This window comes from Gorilla gorilla, chromosome 13 (genome assembly GCF_029281585.2).
Source record: "Gorilla gorilla gorilla isolate KB3781 chromosome 13, NHGRI_mGorGor1-v2.1_pri, whole genome shotgun sequence".
Lineage (NCBI taxonomy): Eukaryota > Metazoa > Chordata > Mammalia > Primates > Hominidae > Gorilla > Gorilla gorilla.
In genome coordinates, this window is record NC_073237.2 from 12,389,253 (window position 1) to 12,412,839 (window position 23,587).

General features: G+C 38.2%; 1 protein-coding gene across 1 annotated transcript in view; it reads left to right on the forward strand.

Moving 5' to 3' along the window:
• LOC129524654 (histone-lysine N-methyltransferase 2C-like) overlaps positions 1–23,587 on the forward strand; it is a 46,996-nt gene that overhangs the window by 19,849 nt on the left and 3,560 nt on the right. The window contains 7 exon segments of the mRNA XM_063696943.1: positions 966–1,147; positions 1,403–1,567; positions 2,886–2,995; positions 3,501–3,566; positions 4,839–5,051; positions 18,236–18,371; positions 20,436–20,554. Of these exon segments, the coding sequence (XP_063553013.1) occupies positions 966–1,147; positions 1,403–1,567; positions 2,886–2,995; positions 3,501–3,566; positions 4,839–5,051; positions 18,236–18,371; positions 20,436–20,554 (991 nt within the window).

Sequence of the window (23,587 nt, forward strand, 5' to 3'; positions counted from 1 at the left end):
GAGAATGAAGGAGCTGAATTTTGAGTCTTCCTGTGTCTACAACGTATTCTCTCTTCACACATAGTTGCTTGTGTAGCTAGGTTGAGAATTGTACTTTGAAAAGTATTTTCCTGTAGAATTGGAAACTTATACTCTTCTAGCATCTGGAGTTGGGAAGTTTTGTGCCATTCTGATGGGTGTTCCTTTGAATTTAACTCTTTTATTTTCTTCTCTGGTAGCTTTTAGGCTTTCATGTACCTCATGATCTGAATTTTTATTCCGTACCCTCATTACTTGCTGTTTCATTATAATGTGGGCACTTGATTGGTTCTGTCTGACGATCCTAGTCTTTTGAGATGTTAAAGAAGTTCCGCAATCTTAATATTACATGGTGTGGTTTCCTTCAGGAGTTTGTTAGGGATTTGGAGATTCCCAAATATTCTGCTAACTTATACCCTTGAGAGAGGGGAGAATAAACAGAGGAATGAATGTGAACTTCAGAATTCCTAGCTTCATAGTCTAAATAGAAATCCTCTAAGATCATAAAATGTCCCTAAGAACTCACGCTTTACATTAATTTTTTTGGTATTTTTTCTATTGATTCTAAGCATGGAAATGTAGATGGAGATTTTGTTGATGTATTTTCAAATTATGTATCAATAACAGTGAAGCTTACTTGATTTCTTTAAAATCTGGTCACTATATCTATAAATATAGTGGACATTAAATGTACAGCATAAGGTAATTATGTGGACTTTAAAAAGGCATTAAAATATGTGCCATTTTCTATTATTCTGCTCAGTAGGCTCCTAAAAGCGTGTATGAACATGCCCAACCCAGTATTGGGCCTCCGTAGGTGCTCAATAAATGTTAGTTGATTGCCCCTTTCTGCTTCTAGGTACATAAGCACCATATTAATTTATATAGTATATTTGATTATGTTAGGTTAATGCATAAATCACATGGATTGGTTGTTTCTTTCAGAGATCACTAAAGTGGTTCTTAGCAAAGGTTGGAGGTGTCTTGAGTGCACTGTGTGTGAGGCCTGTGGGAAGGCAACTGACCCAGGAAGACTCCTGCTGTGTGAAGATTGTGACATAAGTTATCATACCTAGTGCCTAGACCCTCCATTGCAGACAGTTCCCAAACGAGGCTGGAAGTGCAAATGGTTCTCTAGGGTTTGTTTGCCTTGTCAGTCTTTCAAGTTCAGAGCTTTCTCATACCACTTTAGTTTTTAAAAATTAGCCATACCTATTTAATTGAATAATACACATATTCTATGATAGATACCACTAATCAGAAAAATTTTCACATACACATTAAATCATTTGCCCCATTATGTTCGTATGTAGCTTCCTGAATTACAGTAACTGAATAACTAAGAAAATAAAATTGAGACTTTTCGGGGGGATTTGGATTTCAGGTGTGTTTGGTGCAGACACTGTGGAGCAACATCTGCAGCTCTAAGATGTGAATGGAAGAACAATTACACACAGTGCGCTCCTTGTGCAAGCTTATCTTCCTGTCCAGTCTGCTATTGAAACTATAGAGAAGAAGATCTTATTCTGCAATGTAGACAACGTGATAGGTATTGTGCTATTTTTTCATCTTTTTAAAGCTTTTCTCTTTGAAATGTAGCAAAAAAAACTGGAAAATAGCTTTTCCTTAATCACAAGTTTTAGGTATGGAACTTTTTGCCTTGTAGATTTTTAGTCACCTAGAAACTTACAGAATTGATTTCCTGTTTTGAATTCTCAACTCCAGACTAAAGTTTTGTTTTGTTTTGTTTTTAAATTTAGAGACAGAGTCTTGCTCTGTCGCCAGGCTGGAGTGCAGGGGCGCTATCTTGGCTCACTGCAAACTCCACCTCCGCCTCCTGGGTTCAAGCGATTCTCCTGACCCAGCCTCCGGAGTAGCTGGGACTACAGGTGCATGCCACCACGCCCAGCTAATTTTTGTATTTTTAGTAGAGACGGTTTCACCATGTTGGCCAGGATGGTCTCCATCTTTTGACCTTGTGATCCGCCCACCTCAGCCTCCCAAAGTTTTATGATTATAGGCATGAGCCACTGTGTCCACCCAAGACTAAAGATTTTTAATTTAGGCCTTTTTGAGGGTTTAGGAATCCCTTGAAATTAGATGGAGAATTATTGCCTTCATCTATGCCGTTTCTTATGAAGGGTTTCTGAATCTTTTAATAGATTATAAAAAATATCTAACACTTTCTGTTCTCCTTAAACCACTTTCTCTTAAAGCTCTAGATACTAGATATCTAGGTATTAGATAGCACCTTCTGCCCTCCCTACATAATTATGTGGAATTTCAAAATCAAGAATGTTTCTTTGCTTTCATTGGTATATTGTTGTACCCTTCAGAAGTTAAGCAGTGAACATATATTGATAGTATTATTTTATCAGTAGTACAGTATTCTTGGGACTCTGGCTACTAATTATCTGTTCCATTGCAAGACAACTTTTTACTTTATTTCCCAATTACCATTCAACATCGCTTTCCATGAGATATGTCTACTTCAATTTAGATGCATTGCCTGGAGCCCATATATGCTAGCACTGCCATTTGCAGTTTTCTGAATACCTTTGTGTTTGCCCTAACTAGCTTCCTTGCTGTCTTTGAAATATTTAATATATGATTATAAAATAATTAGCTTCCTTATGTAATGTGCTTTGCTTCCTCTCTAATAGTTGTTCTCATTCCTTTTTATTTCCTCCTTAGCTCTATGAAAGTTTTTCTGTTAATAGGGATAGTTAGGAGAAAAGGGCAAGGTAGGAGGAGCATGTGAGGCTTAGGGCTTTTAAGTTTGAAGACTCAGTGTTACAGGTTTAAAAGGTAGCAGTTCTCAGTATATTCCATTTTTTTTAAAAAATGTACAAATATGGTCTTTTTAGATGGATGCATGCAGTTCGTCAGAACTTAAATACTGAGGAAGAAGTGGAAAATGTAGCAGACATTGGTTTTGATTGTAACATGTGCAGACCCTATATGCCTGCGTCTAATGGTAAGAGAATAATTTAAACTGTGAGTCTGCACTCTTGTACCACTCATTTGCACCTTACTGTCCATAACCAATGAATTAGCTTAGCTCTACTCTATTTTATCTTTGTGAAACTTACTTTGACAAGTATTTTATGAAAAATATTATTGTTGGTTATACATGACTTATCACAACTTGTTATAAAACAATTTACATGAAACAATAAAAAGCACATACTTTAGATGTAAACTATAATTTTGCTTCCAAGGAACATGATCTTGTAGTTATTGACAATATGTCAAAATCCAATGTGTTGATTCTTTCTTAGCCAGGTTTTCCTCCATGACTTGAGTATTTCCTTCATCACTTCTTGTTTTGTTGTTGCTTTAAAAAGTGCTTTTAACTTTAGTGTTCAAACATTTATTTTAATAAAATGAGTATAGAAACAGAAAATTTAATCATATATAAGTATGTAAATACACTTTACCTTTTCTGAAAAGAATTACCTGGATTTTTTTTTTCATTTCAGTGCCTTCCTCAGACTGCTGTGGATCTTCACTTGTAGCACAAATTGTCACAAAAGTAAAAGAGCTAGGTAAAATTTGAACTGCTTTACTTAATTTAATTAATTTACTTTGCTTAATTTTTACATAATTGGCTTACCACTTGTAAAATCTGCTTCAATCATATGGGTGTTCTATCCAAATTCCATAATGTTGGTAATCATTTCCACAATGATATATAAAATGTCATCCAGCTTTACTGGGGCAGTATTCCTATAAATTTCAGCAAGTTGGCAACAAAAATAACAGCTCTTAGAATAACCATTAATGCCATACTTACTTTGGTTTCATTGATATATTACTGTGCTTAATTATCAGTTAGCAGAAAATACGGCCTAGTTAGCAAGCAGATTTCTTTTAGAATTAATTCAATCTGTTAATTTTTAAAATAATTAATAAGCCTAGTATGGTGATTAATATGACATTCTTATTAAACAGTCATTCTTTTGAATACTTGTATTTAATAGTACCTGATACAAAAACATTTGGATAGTACAGGAATTGTTCTAAGGAACAACAGTTTTGTACATTTAAAATTAAATCTGCAGGATTTGTACTTATTTATTACTTCTCCCTATTAGTAATTATGTTGATACTCTGATTTTTCCAGATGAGCTTCTGGAGTATTCTCTCTTTTCTTGTGTAAATAGATCCCTGCCTTTTGATCTTTTCCAGGAAAAAGCTCATAGTGGATTAGCTGAGCATTGCATTTCTTTGCAGTGCTTCTAACTCTTTTTGTTGGGACATGAAAATAGAAATGCCAGGAAGACTTTTTTGAGACGGAGTCTCGCCCTGTCACCCAGGCTGGAGTGCAGTGGCACGATCTCGGCTCACTGCAACCTCCGCCTCCCGGGTTCAAGCGATTCTCCTGCCTCAGCCTCCCGCATAGCTGGGATTACAGGTGCCCGCCACCACGCCCGGCTAATTTTTTGTATTTTTAGAAGAGACAGGGTTTCACTGTGTTAGCCAGGATGGTCTCGATCTCCTGACCTCGTGATCTGCCTGCCGCCTCGGCCTCCCAGAGTGCTGGGATTACAGGCATGAGCCCCCGCACCCGGCCCAGGAAGACCATTTTTTAAAAACATGTAACATTTCTGCCTATAATCCAAGGAAGTTTGACCTATTTTTCCTAGTTTTTATTGGGTTTCATGAAGTTAATTATTCATGCATTTCATAGATACGTAATTGCTTTCTGGAACTACAGTCACATTCCCTTGACATGGGTATCAGTAATCAGTAATCAGTAATCAGTCAAATTTAAAATGAAAGTTTAGATTTGTATTCTTGGGATTTTGTAATTTTAGACCCACCCAAGACTTATACCCAGGATGGTGTGTGTTTGACTGAATCAGGGATGACTCAGTTACAGAGCCTCACAGTTGCAGTTCCAAGAAGAAAACTGTCAAAACCAAAACTGAAATTGAAGATTATAAATCAGAAGAGCGTGGCCATCCTTCAGACCCCTCCAGACATCCAATCAGAACATTCAAGGGATGGTGATATGGATGATAGTCGAGGTAATACTAATTTATTTTCCATGAAATATGTGTGCAAGAATTACAGCATATAAAGTAACTTTTGAAATATGTGTATGATTTACCAAAGGGTAAATCACACTGACTTAGATAACCCCGATGTGACCCTTGCCATCTCCAAATGAGTGATCTTCTTAGACCTTGCCTTTTCAGGTTCTCTTCCTTTCACACGTTTTAGAACAGACCTACCTTACAGAAATCTCAAGGAGCACCATATCTTTGAAGATCACAGGTGGGGAAATACAGAGGGCTTGACTTTAGTTTGCTAGATAATGACACAAACCTTCTCAGATACTGTGAGCTTGGATAATACCATGTTTAAGTGAAGGTAGTTGATGCATACATTCTAGAAATGGAAAAGCTGTCATTTAATATTACTTCAGGTATAACTTCATATTCACCAGTGTGCATCATAAAGTATTGGTTTATAAACATTTTCTTAATCAAAGTAAATATAAGGTTTTTCTAGCTGAATTCTTTTTTTTTTTTTTTTTTTTTGGTTGGGAGACAGGGTCTTGCTCTGTTGCCCAGGTTAGAGTGCAGTGGCATGATCTTGGCTTACTACAACCTCTGCCTACTGGGTTCATGCGACCCTCCTACCTCAGCCTCCTGAGTAGCTGGGACCTTGGATGCGGGCCACCACGCCTGGCTAATTTTTGTATTTTTTTGTAGAGATGGGGTTTTGCCATTTTGCCAAGACTGATCTTGAACTCCTGGGCTCAAGCTATCTGCTCTGCTCAGCCTGCTGAATCCTTGAGATAGCAAAATGTTTTAATAGTAACCTAAAATCCAATATGAATTAAAGAGGATTACTGTAGGTTTCCTCATTTTTGGGGTGGTTATTTATTTTCAACTGATTCAGAATTGAAGCGATAATTATTTCTGTTCCATTACATTTTATTTCATAGTTTTTTTTTTTTTAAGGGGCAGTGTCTTGTTACATTGCCCAGGCTGGTTTCCAACTCCTGGGCTCAAGTGATCCTCCTGCCTCAGCCTCTCAAGTAGCAGGTACTATAGACATGTGCCTCTGCAGCCGGCTTTGAGACAATAGAATTTATTGAATACCTACTGTATGTCAGATGTTGGAAATCATATCAGTGTACAAAACAGGTAGAATTCTCTGCATAGAGTTTATATTTTAATGTTAGGTAACTCAACTCTTAAAAAAAATCAGTTAATTATAATGTGTTTGGCAAGTCCCATGGTAAAAATTAAGTTTGATAAAGAGGAATTGCCTGGCCAGGCACAGTGGCTTATGCCTGTAATCTCAGCACTTTGGGAGGCCAAGGTAGGTAGATCACTTGAGGTCAGGAGTTCGAGACCAGACTGGCCAACATGGTGAAACCCGTTCTCTGCTAAAAATACAAAAATTAGCCAGGCTCAGTGGCATGCACCTGTAATCACAGCTACTTGGGAGGCCAAGGCAGGAGAATTGCTTGAACCTGGGAGGCGGAGGTTACAGTGAGCCGAGATTGCACCACTGCACTCCAGCGTGGGTAACAGAGCAAGACTCCGTCTCCAAAAAAAAAAAAAAAAAAAGGAATTGGAAGTACAGACAGGTGTTTAGGGTCCATATGAACAGAAAGCAGTATTTGAGCACAGATTTTAAAGAGGTGAGTGAGTGAGCCACTTGATTACCTGAGAGAAGAGCATCCCAGACAGTGAGGAAGCCAGTGTAAAGGCTCTGGGTGAGAGTGTGCTGAGCATGTTTGAAGAGTGTTGTGGAGACCAACAGAGTGAGCAGAGGGGACAGTCAGAAGGTGAGAAGATTAGAGATGTGAGGACAAGAAGGACGGCTCAGTATATCTCACACAACCATAAGGTGATGTGTCAGTAGTTTGTGCTTAATAGCAATGGAATAGGAGGCCATTGAATGTTCCTGAAAAGGAGAACACCATGATCTTATTTATATTTTAAGAGGAACACTCTCCTATGATATAAGTAGATGATTAGGTGCAAGAGTTATGACAGGTAGATCAGTGAGAAACAATGGTCCAGGTGAGAGGTAATTGTGGCTTTGAAAAGGTATGTCTTTTGTGGCCAGGCTCGGTGGCTCATGCCTGTAATCCCAGCACTTTGGGAGGCCAAGGCGGGTGGATCACCTGAGGTCAGGAGATCAAGACCATCCTGGCCAACATGGTGAAACCTTGTCTTTACTAAAAATACAAAAATTAGCTGGGCGTGGTGTCAAGCACCTGTAATCCCAGCTATTTGGGAGGCAGAGGCAGACGATTGCTTGAACCCAGGAGGCAGAGGTTGCAGTGAGCCAAGATCGAGCCACTGCACTCCAGCCTGGTGACAGAGTGAGACTCCATCTCAAAAAATAAATAAATATATGAAAAGATATGTCTTTTGTATGTTCTTGATAATTTTTGTTTTTTAGTGTGTTTTGGGTCTATGTTGCTGGGAGAAACACTTTCTGATGCTTGTATGTAACTGATTTTCAGATACAGTTGAACAGGTGATTTGATTTGGGGGCTTGGAGTTTGCAAAGAAGTAGTCCATATACTTGGAGGAATTGATCAGATCAGCATTAACAAGAATTTCAATTTCTGAGGATGTTAAAAAATGTCTGAAAAAGGTTTCCATAGTCTCTTAAATTGGGGAAGTGCTCCATTTCACAAAATATGAAAGGTTTCTTGATAATAGTACACATTGTTTCCCAAATTATGTGATTATAATACCTTTTTAAAACAACACAGAAGACCTTGGAAGGTTTTCCTTGTGACTTACCACTTGTAAACACTGAGAAATGGTGATATGTTTCAATTTCATATTTTCTCATTGACTCGTATCGGTAAAAGAAAATCAGTTGAAAAATTGCCCTTGATTTTTTAAAATTTACGTGAAAAAAATAGCCCATCTGAGTTTACTGAATTTGTCCTTATTTATATTGAATATGAAAAAAGATTCTTTAGTGTGTTGGATGTTAAATGCTAAGACAATTTTAGAATTTAAGGAATTGAATATACAGTATTTTCATGACTAGTCCCTCATGTTCATTTACATGCCAGGATCTCACATCCTTTGCAGAAGGAAAGGTGCATTCCTAGGGATAAAATAAATGCATGTTACTTGGACAACATTTTTGCTTTCTGTTTGCTAAATAAAAATCATTTTTAAAAATTTAGTATTGCCACACTTTGCCATATTAAAAATGTTTTAGATTACTATATTATCCTGAAACTACATGTACACACACACCCCTAAAATAAGTTTTATGGTATTTCATATGCCTGTATGGGAGAAAAAATAGGAAAAGAATACAATCATCATAAGTTCTTATTATTACGTTATGCTGAGATTTCTAATAACGCTGCCCTTTTCTGGGTATTTTTTATTAACCTAAAATTTGTGATGTTTTAGACTGTTTCACTAACATGTTTTGATAACGTCTCAGTACCCTTGGGAAAGCATTATAAAGTAGTGGGCAACGATGAAACCTACTCTGGATGTTTTTAGGCAAATTTTTTAACTTCTCTGATGCTAGTGTTCTCATTTATAAAATAGGTTAACCAGGATGAGCCCATAGGATAGTTGTGCTGATGAGGTGCAAGGATGCATGCCAGGCACCCAGCACTGGCTCTTCCCAGACATGGAGTGCTCAGTAACTGTGAGCTATTAGAATACAAGTGCCCAACCAGTGCTTGAGCAATTGTGTTCTCTGTCCAACAGAATTCAACAGAATCCCACGTTTGTCTTTATATGTGAATTCAGTTCCTTTTGAGTTAGTAAGAAATTATGCCTGTGTTGGGGTAATTGAACTTTCAGGAGGAGGGAATTGTCTGCCACAATTATTCTCTGAGCTTAATGTTTCCATGTCTTTTTCTTCATTTTGGAAGTTGTGGAAAAATTATAATGAAAGAGTATATAAACGTTTTCCTCTGTATTATAGCGTATCTGACAGTTTCCTTTATTAAAAAGTATGATATATTAGGGAGAGACTTGATGAATTTAAAATTAAAGTTTGAAAAGTGTTACTGACTATAAGTGATCTTCAGCTGTGCAGTTTTCAACTTGAGGTTGTCAGAATGTAATATTACACATTATATTACACACATCTACAGAATCCAAATTGTGATGTTCCTGGAGTATTGGAACAATGCCTATGACTTTTTGTTTCTATTGATTTTTAACTCTTCTAATAACCACTTCTTTAAGAAAAGTCATACATCATCACTTTGGTGTATCAGAAACAAATTCCTTATGCAATAAAAGCATACTTCTTTCTCATTCACCTACTGGGATCTAGAAACCCTGTTAATGCAAGAAAAAAATCCCAAACCTCAATAAAATAACACTCTGTTTGTCTCAAGAGTGGAAACACAACACATTTCCTCTCAACTGGTGGTCCCAGATCGACCATCACAGTGTATGGATGTGTTTGGAGGTGTGGGAATAGGACTGCACTGAGGCTCTAGAAGGCCAGCAGGTGGGGCAGACTGAATGGAGGGAGGAGAGTGGCATTCAGTAACTACTGGAGCGTGGGAAGAGTGAGGTAGACTGTCCATCTGGTGAAGGTGGCTGCTTCCTTGAGGTTTGTTACTTTCTGTAATGTTAATTCCCTCAACTTTTAAAATTTGATTTTTAGACAAGTTATACATTCAAATGATTTAAAATTGGAAAATAATAAAAAGGTAAACAGTGAAGTCTCTCCCTTTCCCATGCCTTCATGCCCCCAGTTTACATCTCCAGAAACCTCAGAGGTTTCTCGTGTAACCTTCCAGATGTGTTTTATGCATGTACAAGGAAATGTGTGTGTATATATATATATATATTGTGTGTGTGTGTGTGTGTATATATATTTTATTCTTTTTGTCTTACTACTTTTTACTTTCCTTCATTTTTTTATGGCTGCAAATATTCCTTTGTATGGATATATAAGCAGTTTAATTTACCTGTTCTTTCCCCTGTTGATAGACCTTTGGGTGTCTTTCAATCTTTTTTTTTTTTTTTTTTTTGAGACAGAGTCTTGCTCTGTCACCCAGGCTGGAGTGCAGTGGCACGATCTTCGCTCACTGCAAGCTCCGCCTCCTGGGTTCACGCCATTCTCCTGCCTCAGCCTCCTGAGTAGCTGGGACTACAGGCGCCCGCCACCATGCCCGCCTAATTTTTTTGTACTTTTAGTAGAGACGGGGTTTCACCATGTTAGTCAGGATGGTCTCGATCTCCTGACCTCGTGATCTGCCTGCTTCGGCCTCCCAAAGTGCTGGGATTACAGGCGTGAGCCACCGTGCCCGGTTTTCTTTCAATCTTTTACTGTGAATAGTACAATGAATCAACTGGTATATTTATACTGTTGTATGTAAGTGGGCCTGCAAAGGTGAATTCCTTGCTAAATCCAAAGACATAATGCATTTGAAACTGTTTTTGGAAGGTAGGATACAGTTTTTTGGTTTTTTTTCATTTTTTTATTATACATATCTGAGGTATACAACATGCTTTGTATACATAGTGAAATGATTACTATGGTCAAACAAATGTCTGTATCCTTCACAAAATGTCTGTTTCTGTGTGTGTACACCTAAAATCTCTTTCAGCAAATTTTCTGTACACAATATTATTAACTATGGTTCTCATGCTGTGTATTAATTTGATCTCTAGAATTATTCATCTTGCCTAACTGCAGATTTGTACCCTCCGACCTACTTCTGCCCATCCCACCCATTCTCTACCTCCAGACCCTTGAAAACCACCATTCTACTCTCTATACGTTCAGCTTCTCACCCCGCTGCCTCCCATTCTGCTTATTAAGTGAGATCATACAGTATTTTTCTGTGTCTGGCTTACTTTATTTAGTATACTTTCCTCCCGGTTCATCCATGTTGTCACAAATGGCAGTATCTCCTTTCTTAAAGCTAACTATTCCATCGTATAAAGTCCTCATTGTCATCAGTAAGTTCTTAGAAACTGTGGTTAAGAGGGGAAAAAAAGTATGACAAAACTGATTTTTTTTTCATTTTGCATTATGCCAAAATTAGATTGAAGGAAACAGTGTTACTTGAGGACCTGCTGTATGTTCATTTAGCTTAACGTCTCAGTTCCCAAGAACCTATTGATGACATTAAGGGAGGACTTAATATATGTATATACAAACGTCACAATTTCTTTATCCATTCATCTGTCCTTGAATGGGTAAGTAAATTGTCCATCAGGACACTTAGTTTGTTTCCATATCTTGGCTATTGGAAGTAATGCCGCCATGAACGTGGGAGTGCAGATGTCTCTCTCAGATGCTGATTTTATTACCTTTGAATATATGCCCAACAGAGGCATTGTTGGATCTTATGGTAGTTGTATTTTTTTTAAGGAAACTCTATACTGTTTTCAATAATGGCTATACTAATTTACATTCCTATCAACCATGTACAAAGGTTTCGTTTTCTACACATCCTCACCAACACTTATGTCTTTGCCTTTTTGATAATAGTCATTATAAGAGACACGAGATGATATCTATTGTGGTTTTAATTTTCATTTTCCTCATGATTATGATGTTGAGCATCTTTTCATATACCATTTGACCATTAGTGTGACTTTGGAAAAATGGCTATTCAGGTCCTTGCCTATTTTAAAATCCAGTTATTTGGGTTTTTTCTTTTTTTTTTGCTACTGAGTTGTGTGAGTTCCTTATATGTTTTGGATTTTAACCCCTTATCAGATGTGTGGTTTGCCAGTATTCTCCCCTAATCCCTGTCCTACCTTTTTACCCCTGTTTTGTTTTGTTTTTTTACTGCTATGCAGAAGCTTATTTGCTTGATGTAGTCCCACTTGCTTATTTTTGCTTTTGCTACCTGAGCTTTTGATGGGATATCCAAAAAATCATTGTCAAGGAGGATATTAAGAAATTTTTCTCCTAAATTTCCTTCAAGGAGGTTTATGGTTTCAGGTGTTAGGTATTTAATCTATTTTGAGTTGCTTTTTATGTATGATGTGTAAGATAGGCATCAGGTCCAGTTTCATTCTTTTGCATATAGATATCTAGTTTTCTTACCACTACTTATTGAAGACACCATCTTTTCCCTATTGTATCTTGTTGGACTTGTCAAAAATTAGCTCATAATATATGCTTGGGTTTATTTTTGGGCTCTGTATTCAGTTCCATTAATCCATGTGTCTGTTTTTATGCCAGTACCATACTGTTTTGATAACTATCACTTTGTAATATAAGTTGAAATCAGGTAGTGTGATACCTCCTACTTTGTTTTTCTTTCTCAAGATTCTTTTGGCTATTCAGCGTCTTTTATGATTTAATACAAATTTTAGAATTGTGTTTTCTATTTTTGTGAAAAATGCCTTTGGAAATTTGATAGGGATTGCATTGAATCTGTAGATCACTTTGGATAGTATGGACATTTTAACAATATTCTTCCAATCCACAAACTTGGGGATATCGTTATATTTATTTGTGTCTTTAGTTTTTTTCTGTTTTTTGAGACAGAGTCACACTCTGTTGCCCAGGCAGAAGTGCAGTGGTGTGATCTCAGCTCACTGCAACCTCCGCCTCCTCCTGGGTTCAAGCAATTCTGCTGCCTCAGCCCCCCAAGTAGCTGGGATTACAGGTGCCTGCCACCACGCCCGCCTGGCCAATTTTTGTATTTTTAGTAGAGACAGGGTTTCGCCATGTTGGCCAGGCTGGTCTTGAACTCCTGACTTCAGGTGATCTACCCGCCTTGGCCTCCCAAAGTGCTGGGATTACAGGCGTGAGCCACCATGCCCGGCTGTGTGTCTTCAGTTTACTTTGTCTGTATTTTATAGTGTTTAGTATATAAAGCTTTCACTTCCTTCATTAAGTTTGTTCCTCAGTGTTTTATTTTTTTGATGTTATTTTAAGTGGAAATGTTTTCTTGATTTTTTTCAGATCATTATTTGCATAAAGAAATACATCTGATTTTTGTATATTGATTTTGTATCCTGCTACTTGACTGAATTCATTTATTCTAGTAACTGTGGAATTTTTAGGGGTTTCTACATACAAGATCATGTCATCTGCACACAGGGATAATTTTACCCCCTTTTTTCTGCTGATGGCTTTTATTTCCTTTTCTTATGTGATTGCTCTGGCTAGGACTATGTTGAATATAAGTGTTAAGAGTAGGCATCCTTGTCTTGTAGCAGATATTGAAGAAAAGCTTTCAGTCTTTCCCTGTGGTAGGTTTGTTTTTGAATAGGCAATACCTGTGCATGATACAAGAAATAAAAAGGTCTTAAAAAGAGTGAACAATGTTAAGTTAGCCTACCTTTTGGCCATCCCTTCCTTGGAAAGAACCAGTGTTTTCTTATAACTTTCCAGAGATTAGTCATCTAGATACAAGTATGTATATATGGGAGAATTTCTCATATTTGGGTGATAACGGTCTTTTTCTCTTTTCTTTTCTTTTCTTTCTGTCTTTCTTTCTGTCCTCGTCTCATCTCTTCTCTTTTCTTCGTTTCTTTTGATGGAGTCTTGCTTGGTCGCCCAGGCTGGAGTGTAGTGGCACAATCTCGGCTCACTGCAAGCTCTGCCTCCCAAGTTCATGCCATTCTCTTGCCTCAGCCTCTGGAGTAGCTGAGACTACAGGCACCCGCCACCACGCCTGGCTAATTTTTTGTATTTTTAGTAGAGATGGGTTTTCACCGTGTTAGCCAGGATGGTGTCTGTCTCCTGACCTCGTGATCCACCCACCTCAGCCTCCCAAAGTGCTGGGATTACAGGCATGAGCCTCCGTGCCTGGCCAATAACGGTCTTTTTCTTTATTTCAGCATGTGGGAATCAGAAGGCCCTTGTGAAGATGTTGGTTAGAAGAGACTTTAGCTACAGTGATACCACTTGTGTTAGGGCACTGTATGTGCTACTTTATGCCATTTGTCTCAACATGTATGCTTACTGGTGTCACTATGAACCTCATCAATAAAAGTGCTCTCTTGGTTTTTACTGTCCTTGTGTGCATTGTTTCAGGTGAAAGGTGGTCTTTGTACTAGATCCAGTGCTATCCTTGGCCACAAACCATTACATATGATTAATTTGGGGATTTCCTCTTTATCATTCTGGAGATCATCTTCTGTTTTCTCCTGTGTTACATGTGTTTTCTGCAATTTCATGAATTTCCCTTTATTTCTTCCCTCAATTTGGGTGGAACGTATCTTCCGTAGCTCCCTGACAGAGAATGTGTGGAAGGTAAGTTTTGAGCATTATATACTTCTGAAAATGTCTTTATTTTACCTTCCTACCTGACTCATCTTTTCCAGGTTGGAAATACATTTTCATTTATCATTTTTAGTCAATTGATCCACCGTCTTTAGTTTCTAGTATATGAAGAACTCGGTTTTTTCTATGTGACCTGCGTTTTCTTGGAAGCTCTTAAGATTTTAAGAAATTCTTTGTCCTCAGTGTTCTAAAATTTCATGAGGATAACGTCTGTTTTTGTCTATTTTTGACATTTAAAATCTGTTTTGTTAGGCACTGAGTGGTCTCTTTCAGTCGGCTGTCTTATATCCTTCAGTGGTAGGAAATGTTCTTGAACTATATTATTGATAACAATTCCCTCTCTTTTTCCAGAATTCTGCTTTTCAGATGTGAAACATACTCAGTTTTTCTCTGCTTCTTTCCAATTCATGTCCTTATTTTATCTTCCTCTACTGAGTTTTGTTTTTATTTCAGTTATTTCAAGAGCTTTCTTTCCTCCCTTTGAATGTTTCTTTTGTAGCATCCTATTCTTGCCTCAAGGGTATCTTATATTATCCCTCAGAGGATTTTAATCTTTTTGAAGATTTTCTTTACTTCCTACTTAGTCTGTTAATTCCAAATTGTCTTTTATGTTCTCAGGTCTCTGTCTTTTATGTTACAGATCAAGGGTGTTGCAGATCTTCTGGCTTCCATGGCCCACATTGGAAGAAGCATTGTCTTGGGCCACACGTAAAATACACTAATGATAGCTGATGAGCTTTTTAAAAAAAAACAAAAAAACCTCATAAAAAGTCTCATAATGTTTTATGAAAGTTTATGAATTTGTGTTGGGCTGCATTTAAAGCATCTTGGCTGCAGGTTGGACAAGCTTGTTATAGACCATTGTCAGATAATCTTTATGGTACATGCATGATTAAAAGTGAAGAACTAAAGATGGAGACTGGATAGATAGTATTTTTATTTTTAAAAAAGGAATTAAGTAGTTGATTAGAAAGCTTTGAGTATGTGGTGGTGCTTGTCGATTTGTAAGTTTAGTGGGGTGATTTGTGCTGACCATTTGGTGAACCCTCTGGTTTCAGTATCTTTAGATGTTCTTCTTGAACTGATCAGGTTCCCCACAACAGTCTTTTCAAACCTCATACTTGGAGGCTAGAGATCTGGCTGATAGCTTTCTGAGAATTCAGTGGGGAAATGTGGGGTCCGGCAACGGGAGCAGAATGGGGTTGTCCACACTTAGTATGCCCATATTTTCTTGGTCCTATTTTCGATCTTCATCCCATTGTTCCATTTAAGGTCACCCAGGAATCCTGCATCCCACAAATGAGAGTAGCAGCTTCTCAGTGTGTAAACCTAGGAAGCAGGTGTAGGGAGTATAACTTCTGCAGATAATTAAATCTCTTGTTGCTTCAGTTTTCTCCCACTTATTTCCAAAGGTGGCCAGTTTTCCTAGTTTCTCAGCCTTCTGAGGATTGTTATAAACTGGATTCTTTTTTTCAGTTCTTTCTGCTCTCAACTGAGAATTTGCCTTTGTTAAGTTGTTTTTCTCCTTTCCTATTGTCTTTTTTTTTTTTTTTTTTAAGGAGATTGGGTCTTTCTCTGTTGTCCAGGCTGGAATGCAGTAGTGTGGTCATAACTCACTGTAGCCTCAACCTTCTGGGCTCAAGCAATTCTCTTCTCCCACCTCAGCCTCCCAAATAGCTGGGATTACAGGCATGCCACCATGCCACAGCTTGATTTTATCTTTTAAAAATAGATTATTTCAGTGTGTTTTTAGTAGGGTTTCAGGAGAATAATTTTAATGTATGAATTTAGTCTGCCACCTTAACCCAAAATTCCCTGTCATTAACTTTTAGGTGGGTTTATTTGAAGGTAAACAATTGGTATTGTCATCTTTGGTGTTTGTTTTTTTCAGTAATTTTCTTTTTTCTTTTCTTTTCTTTCTTTCTTTTTTTTTTTTTTTTTTTTTTTTTGAGACAGAGTCTCGCTGTCACCCAGGCTGGAGTGCAATGGTGCCAACTCCGCTCACTGTAAGCTCTGCCTCCCGGGTTCACGCCATGCTCCTGCCTCAGCCTCCCACGTGGCTGGGACTACAGGCACCAGCCACCTCACCTGGCTAATTTTTTGTATTTTTAGTAGAGACGGGGTTTCACCGCGTTAGCCAGGATGGTCTCCATCTGACCTCATGATCCGCTCACCTTGGCCTCCCAAAGTGCTGGGATTACAGGCATGAGCCACCGCGCCCGGCTTTTTTTTTTTTTTTTTTTTTTGAGAGATGAAATTTCACTCTTGTTGCTCAGGCTGGAGTGCAATGGCACGATCTCGGTTCACTGAAACCTCCCCCTCCCGGGTTCAAGCAATTCTCCTGCCTCAGCCTCCTGAATAGCTGGGATTTTAGGCGTGTACCACCACGCCCAGATAATTTTGTATTTTTAGTAGAGACTCACTATGTTGGTCAAGCTGGTACGGAACTTCTGACCTCAAGTGATCCACCTGCTTTGACCTCCCAAAGTGCTGGGATTATGGGCATGAGCCACCGTGCCTGGTCTATAAACTTTTCTTTTCATGGTTTAGTCATAAGTCCATAGCCATTATCAGATTGTTATGGAATTGGCCTCAAATATAGACCAAATATAATAAAAAAGAAAAGACAAATACCCTGTTCATGCCATTACAGAAATACGTTATCTCTAATACTGAGAATATTGAAGGAGTTAACAACTTGATTTTAAAATGTATTTGATAAACATGTCTTTTTCCTGCAATACAATGTAAAGCATATATAACTTGGAAAAGTTTGATTACCACAGTGTTAAAATAGCATTCTCTAAAATAGCATTCTCTAAGCATTCCATTTACCTCATTCAGTGAAGTATTTATTGAACATGTGTTAGGTATCCTACTAACAATACATCTGTTACTAAGAAAATCTGTGTACCTGTTCTCATGGAGAATATAATCTAGCAGGGACACAGATTTTAAAGGACCAATAAAAATGAAGCATGACGTTCACACATACGAGCATAAAACTGTTTGACATAATCTTATCTAAATATCAGGAATTCTTTAATACAGTGAAGTTTAGAATAAATCCTGAAAGATAAGTTAGGTAGAAGGCAGAAACTGGGGAAGATAGTGGAAGAAAGAGCTTGATACATTCAAAGAACTGAGTGTAGTTCACTGGTGGGAGTGAGATGAAGCTGGAAAGTTTACAAGAGACTGTTGTAATGGGCCTTGCAATTTGAAGTTTATTTTGAGGGCATTGGGAAGACATGAAAGGATTTTAAGCAGAAAATTGATACATATTTATAGAAAGATCATTTATGCAGTAATTTAAAGAATTGATTGGAGAGAGGTAAGCTTTGAGGTGGGGAACTAGATAGGAGCATATTGTATTAATAGTGAGTCATCTGAGGTTGGACTAAGATGGTAGTAGAGAGTGATAAAATGCATTTCAGAGGTATTGAGGAGTCTTGGTTGTAGGAGGAAAGAGATTAGGAATGATTAAGGTGGTCTTCCAGGCCTCTGTCTTCTCCAGGTTACATTTCCATGCCTTTTAACGATGATAGGTAACATGGGAAAAAGGAGAAAGTTTATTTTAAATTAATAGTTCATTTTGGATATACAGTTTTCAGTAACTAGGTAATATTCAATTATAGCTGTGGTTGAAGCTCAGAAGAGAGTTCTAGTCTAGAGACCTGGACCTGAAGACATAATTAAAAGCAAATGAATTTGTTAAGTGCAAATGGATTGCACTTAACAGAACTCTGAGTTCTGTGTTCCCCTTCTCTGATTATGTTTTATTTCATGGGAACACTGCACTAAGCAGCACAATTTCTACAACCATTTGGGGCTGCTTCTATCTCCTTTCATACTTTCCCTACCAACAGGGATGTACAATTAAAATGGTTCAGCAACAACCCTACTTTTTATTCCCCATTATGTAGGGATTATATATTTGATAGAGTTTTCCAGTTTTGTGTATATATTTACTTTTTTCCAGAAGGAGAACTTATGGATTGTGATGGAAAATCAGAATCTAGTCCTGAGCGGGAAGCTGTGGATGATGAAACTAAGGGAGTGGAAGGAACAGATGGTGTCAAAAAGAGAAAAAGGAAACCATACAGACCAGGTATAGTGCCTGAGGTAGACATTTCAATATCATCAACACTTGGTTAATTAAAGAAAAATACAATACTGAAGACTTCAATTAAAATTAAATATTCAGGATTAAGAACTGTCTAAACAAAAATATGTGCGCATAAATTAAAGAACTAAACTATTTGAATACGACTTTTTAGCTCCAGAGTTCTTTATTTTGAATATGTGAATACTTCACAATGAACCATTATTGAATGCCTTATCCCAAATGTTAACCATTTTATTAAATGCTTTACTAGATTGGCTTTTGTTCATACTTGGAGTTTGAAGGCCATTTATATAGTTCCTCTGGATGTGTACTTCTGTAACGCTTTTAATTTTCAGTATTCACTTTCTAATATCTTTTTTTGAAAAAACTTATTTCAGTGTTTATGCAGGAATGCCAGTAAGTATACAGTGTGAAGGGGAACAAGACAGAGTTATTATGGCTCCTAGAATTTATAGTCTAGTTAAAAACCATGACTGATTAAACACTCATTTCTTATCTGCCTCAGGAGTGGAGAGAAAAGCGGTCTTGCTTGTCAGTTTTATTTGCCTTATTGGAAAAAATTATTAAAATTGTCACAATACAGAAGTTGTAGGCTTTTATGTATTTATTTAAAAAATTTTTTCCGCTTTTCACACGTGTTGAGTAGGCTTTCCTTAGCCAGTTTATTAATGTCTGTTTACCAATGAGGTTTTAAATTGGATTCGTACAATCTTTATGCTTCTTATTGCTTATATTTTATTGGTAAGAGTGATCTAAATCCCTTTTGATATGTAAGGAAGAACTTTCTTACTTCGTTCGTATTCCATGAGACCTTAAAAGATAACCTGTCTTTTAAATAGGTCATATCTATAATAAGGACCTAAGATGAGTTGCTTCTAAATCGTTTTATGAAAATGATTTCATTTCTTCCTAATCATGAGGCTTATAAGTGTACTTTTTTAGACATTGCAGATTTCTTCCAGGAACTTGTATTTACTGTTTTCTTTTCCTCTGCCTCACATGGAAGTCAACCCTCTAATTGAGGGACCCATTAGGTCACAGAGTATATTGCTAGACAGCGATATCATTTCACAAAAGCTTATAGTGTTGACTGTGTACCAGACCTCTATTCTAAGCACTTCACTTATGTTATTTGTCCTTTTAACATATGTATGAGAAGCTGCTTTGCCTTACCCCCATTTTTAACCAGTGAAAGAATTGAGGCATTGAGAAGTATTTAGTGAGTAAGCAGAATTACATAGTCTGACTCCAGATTCCATGCTCTTAACCACAGGGCTCTATGTGTCCCATGTATAAATGCCCTCATACGTTGGAGTACCAGACACCGTTCCCCATGAAATCATATCAGTCAAAGAATATTTGTGTCATCTAGGTAGTTTGTGTCTTCTGTCCTCCAGCTAATGTACCAGTTAGCCGGTTAATATACAGACACAGTCATCCATCACTTAAGTTCAGAGAAATACATCATTAGGCATTTTCATCCTTGTGTGAACATCATAGAGTGCACTTCCACAAACCTAGATGGTATAGCTTACTACACACTTAGGCTGTATGGTACGCTAAATTCATTTTAAAAAATAAAGTAATTGTGCTACGGTGTTATAACTATGGTGGTGTCTGTATGTGGTGGGAATTTTTCAGCTCCATTATAATCTTATGGGACCACTGCCTTAACATGCAGCCCTTTGTTTACCAACATCATTATGCAGTGCATGACTGTTATGTGATGTATGAGACACTAATATTTGTCAAATAGATAAGCCAGCGTAATTTAGTGTTTGATATTTACACTGACACTGTTTAGAAGAGGAAGTGCACACAGGTCTTTTTGTATTCTGTTTGATAAGTGATAACAGTGGCTTTGCCTTTTTTTTGTTGTTGTTGTTGTTTTTAACTTCTATTTTACCTAAAACTCAGGTTATTTATTTAGACTAGCACAGATTTAATTTTGGAAAATGACTTACTATTCAAGATAAAGCATTTTTAGCCTGTGTACTGTGGAAACGTAGGGAGAAATTATTTATCAGTTTACCCAATTTCTTTTTTGGATAAGTATTGGTGGATTTATGGTGTGGCAAAGAAGTCGAACTGGGCAAGGGAAAACCAAAAGATCTGTGATCAGAAAAGATTCCTCAGGCTCTGTTTCTGAGCAGTTACCTTGCAGAGATGATGGTATAGTACTGACTTAAAATTTTTTTTTTTTTTTATGTAACCCCTTGATCCTGATATTTCTATTGGAAAGAACTATCCTAAATAATGTTACAGTCAATAAGAACCTTATTGCCTCTTATTGTTACTCAATAAGAGTCTTATTGCCTTTTATTGATGAAAGGATTTGAGTGCATATAGAGTTCATATCTGTAATACAGCAATCAGGTTTTATAAGGAAATGGTTTAAATCCAATAGACTTTATTCTTTTGAGATTTTTTGACAAGCTCTTTTTTCCTGTATCAAGTTATTAAATATATTTTCTATATTTAAATATAAATGGTTTAGGGACTTAATAACTTAGTTACATAAGGTACTTTCTGGTCATCTCCAAAGCCTTTCTTTGACTGCTTTAGATACTTATCACATAATTTGAAATTCTCAAGTGACAGTGCACCTCAATTTTTATCTATGTATGTATGTATGTATGTATGTATCTATCTATCTATCTATCTATCTATCTATCTATCTATCTATCTATCTATCTATCTATCTGTCTATCTTAGGGTCTCACTATGTCACCCAGGTTGGCGTGCAGTGGCACAATCTTGGGTCACTGCAGCCTTGCACTCCTGAGCTCAGGCAATTCTCCTGTCCTCAGCCTCTGATGTAGCTGGAGACCACAGGCACACAACCACCATGCCTAGCTAATTTTTAGGCTTTTTGCAAAGACAGGGTCTCACTTTGTTGCCCAGGCTGGCCTAGAACTCCTGTGCTCAAGCGATCCTCCTGCCTCAGCCTCCCAAAGTGCTGGGATTACAAACGGGAGCCACTGCGCCCAGCCGTTAGGGAGTTCTGTTATCCCCATCTGTAAAATGGGGAAAATGGAGTCAAAGAGAGTTCAAAGGAAGCCCCAAGGTGGCACAGCTGGGGAATCGAGTTTTGATTTGAACCCAGAGAGCCATTTTCAAGAGCTCAGCCCTGACCTGCTGTGGGGGTCACTGCTCCTAGGTGCCACTTTGTATTCTGGGAGACTTGGATTCCAACTCTGCTGGGGGATCTCAAAATGGAGGATGGCGTGCTTGCCCCAGAGTCAATGCCCAATCAGTGATTGTTATTATTCTGTTTTCCTAAGGCCAAGGTCAACCACTTAAGACAGAAAAGAATGGTATGAGTCAGCATGGCTTTTGGCATTGGATCTGGGCTAGAATCCCACTTTCTTCTAGTTGTAGATCTTCAAGTAAGAGAATTAAGTCAGAAAGTTAACATCAGGCCCCAGTTTCCTCATCTGCAAATGGATTTAAGCATGAAGGTTATCAGGAGAACTAAGTAACACCATAATATAAATCAGCTTTGGATCTGAGAGTGGTACATAGTGGGGGTGCAGTAAATCATTTTGTTTTTCCCCTTTTATTATTATTATTATTTTGAGGCAGAGTCTCTGTTGCCCAGGCTGGAGTGCAGTGGCTCCATCTCTGCTTACTGCAACTTCTGCCTCCGGGGTTCAAGCGATTCTCCTGCCTCAGTCTCCCAAGTAGCTGGGATTACAGACACGTACCACCATGCCCGGCTAATTTTTGTACTTTTAGTAGAGACAGGGTTTCACCATGTTGGCCAGGCTAGTCTGGAATTCCTGACCTAATGTGATCCTCCTGCCTCTGCCTCCCAAAGTGCTGGCTTCCCACCGAGCCTGGCCTGTTTTTCCCCTTCTTATCCCTCCTCTTCTCCTCCCTGTTCTTCTTATTTTATTTATTTTATTTTTTGAGACTGTCGGCCAGGCTGGAGTGCAGTGGCACTAACACTGCTCACTGCAGCCTCAACCCCTTGGGCTCAAATTATCTTCCCATCTCAGCCTCCTGAGTAGCTGGGATTAAAGGCGCATGCCACCAAGCCCGCCAAATTTTTATTTTATTTTATTTCATTTCATTTCATTTCATTTCATTTCATTTCATTTTATTTAAGACAGTTTCACTCTTTTTGCCCAGGCTGGAGTGCAATGGCATGATCTTGGCTCACTGTAACCTCCGCCTCCTGGGTTCAAGTGATCTCCTGCCTCAGACTCTTGAGTAGCTGGGATTACAGGTGCCTGCCACCATTCCTGGCTAATTTTGTAATAATTTTTGTATTTTGTAGAGACAGGGTTTCGCCATGTTGTCCAGGCTGGTCTCGAACTCTTGGACTCAAGCAATCTGCCAGCCTTGGCCTCCCAAGGTGCTTGGATTACAAGCATGAGCCAGCCACTGCGCTCAGCCCTCTTCTTACTATTATTATTATTACTGTTATGGTTGTAGAAGTAACCTGAAATAGAGATACATTTAAATATCTGAGTGATTTCAGCAAAGGAGAGAGCCCCTGTGTTACTATTTTAGGAGTGCTCTTGATTGTGTGAACCCACTTACTAACCGAGCCCGGCCATTTTGCTCGGATTATTCAGAGCTCTCAGGACCATTCAGAATGAAATTCAAAATCTTTACCATGGCCAGAAAGATCCGTGCAATCAAGATGCACCATCCCTATCCTAATTTCCTGGCTTGTCTCCACGCCAGCCACAATGCCATGCTGGCCTCCTTGCTGTTCTTTGAAACACTGGGTGCACTTTGCTTCAAGGACTTCGCTTGCCTGTCCCTGAACCTGGAATGCTCTTCCCCTAGAACTCCTTGTGGCTGCCACTGTCACCCCCTTCAGATCTTTATTTAGATGTGTCTATGATGAAGCCTTTCAGGGCCAATCTGTTTAACATTTCCCTCACCACCCCTCCACTCTGTAGCCCCTTTGCCCCTTGTATTTCTCTCCATAGTACTTATTATAATATCTAACACACTATAATATCAAATGTTAACTCCATGAGGATAGGCATTTTGATCTATTTGGTTCCCTGCGGCATCTCCAGCACATAGAACAATGCCTGGTGTACATAGTGGGTGCTTATTAGGTACATGTCACATGAAAGAGGAAAAAAAACGAGTGTATTAAAGAATCCAGGAGCCGGGTGAGGTGTGTCATGCCAGTAATCCTAGCACTTTGGGAGGCTGAGGCGGGTGCATCACCTGAGTTCA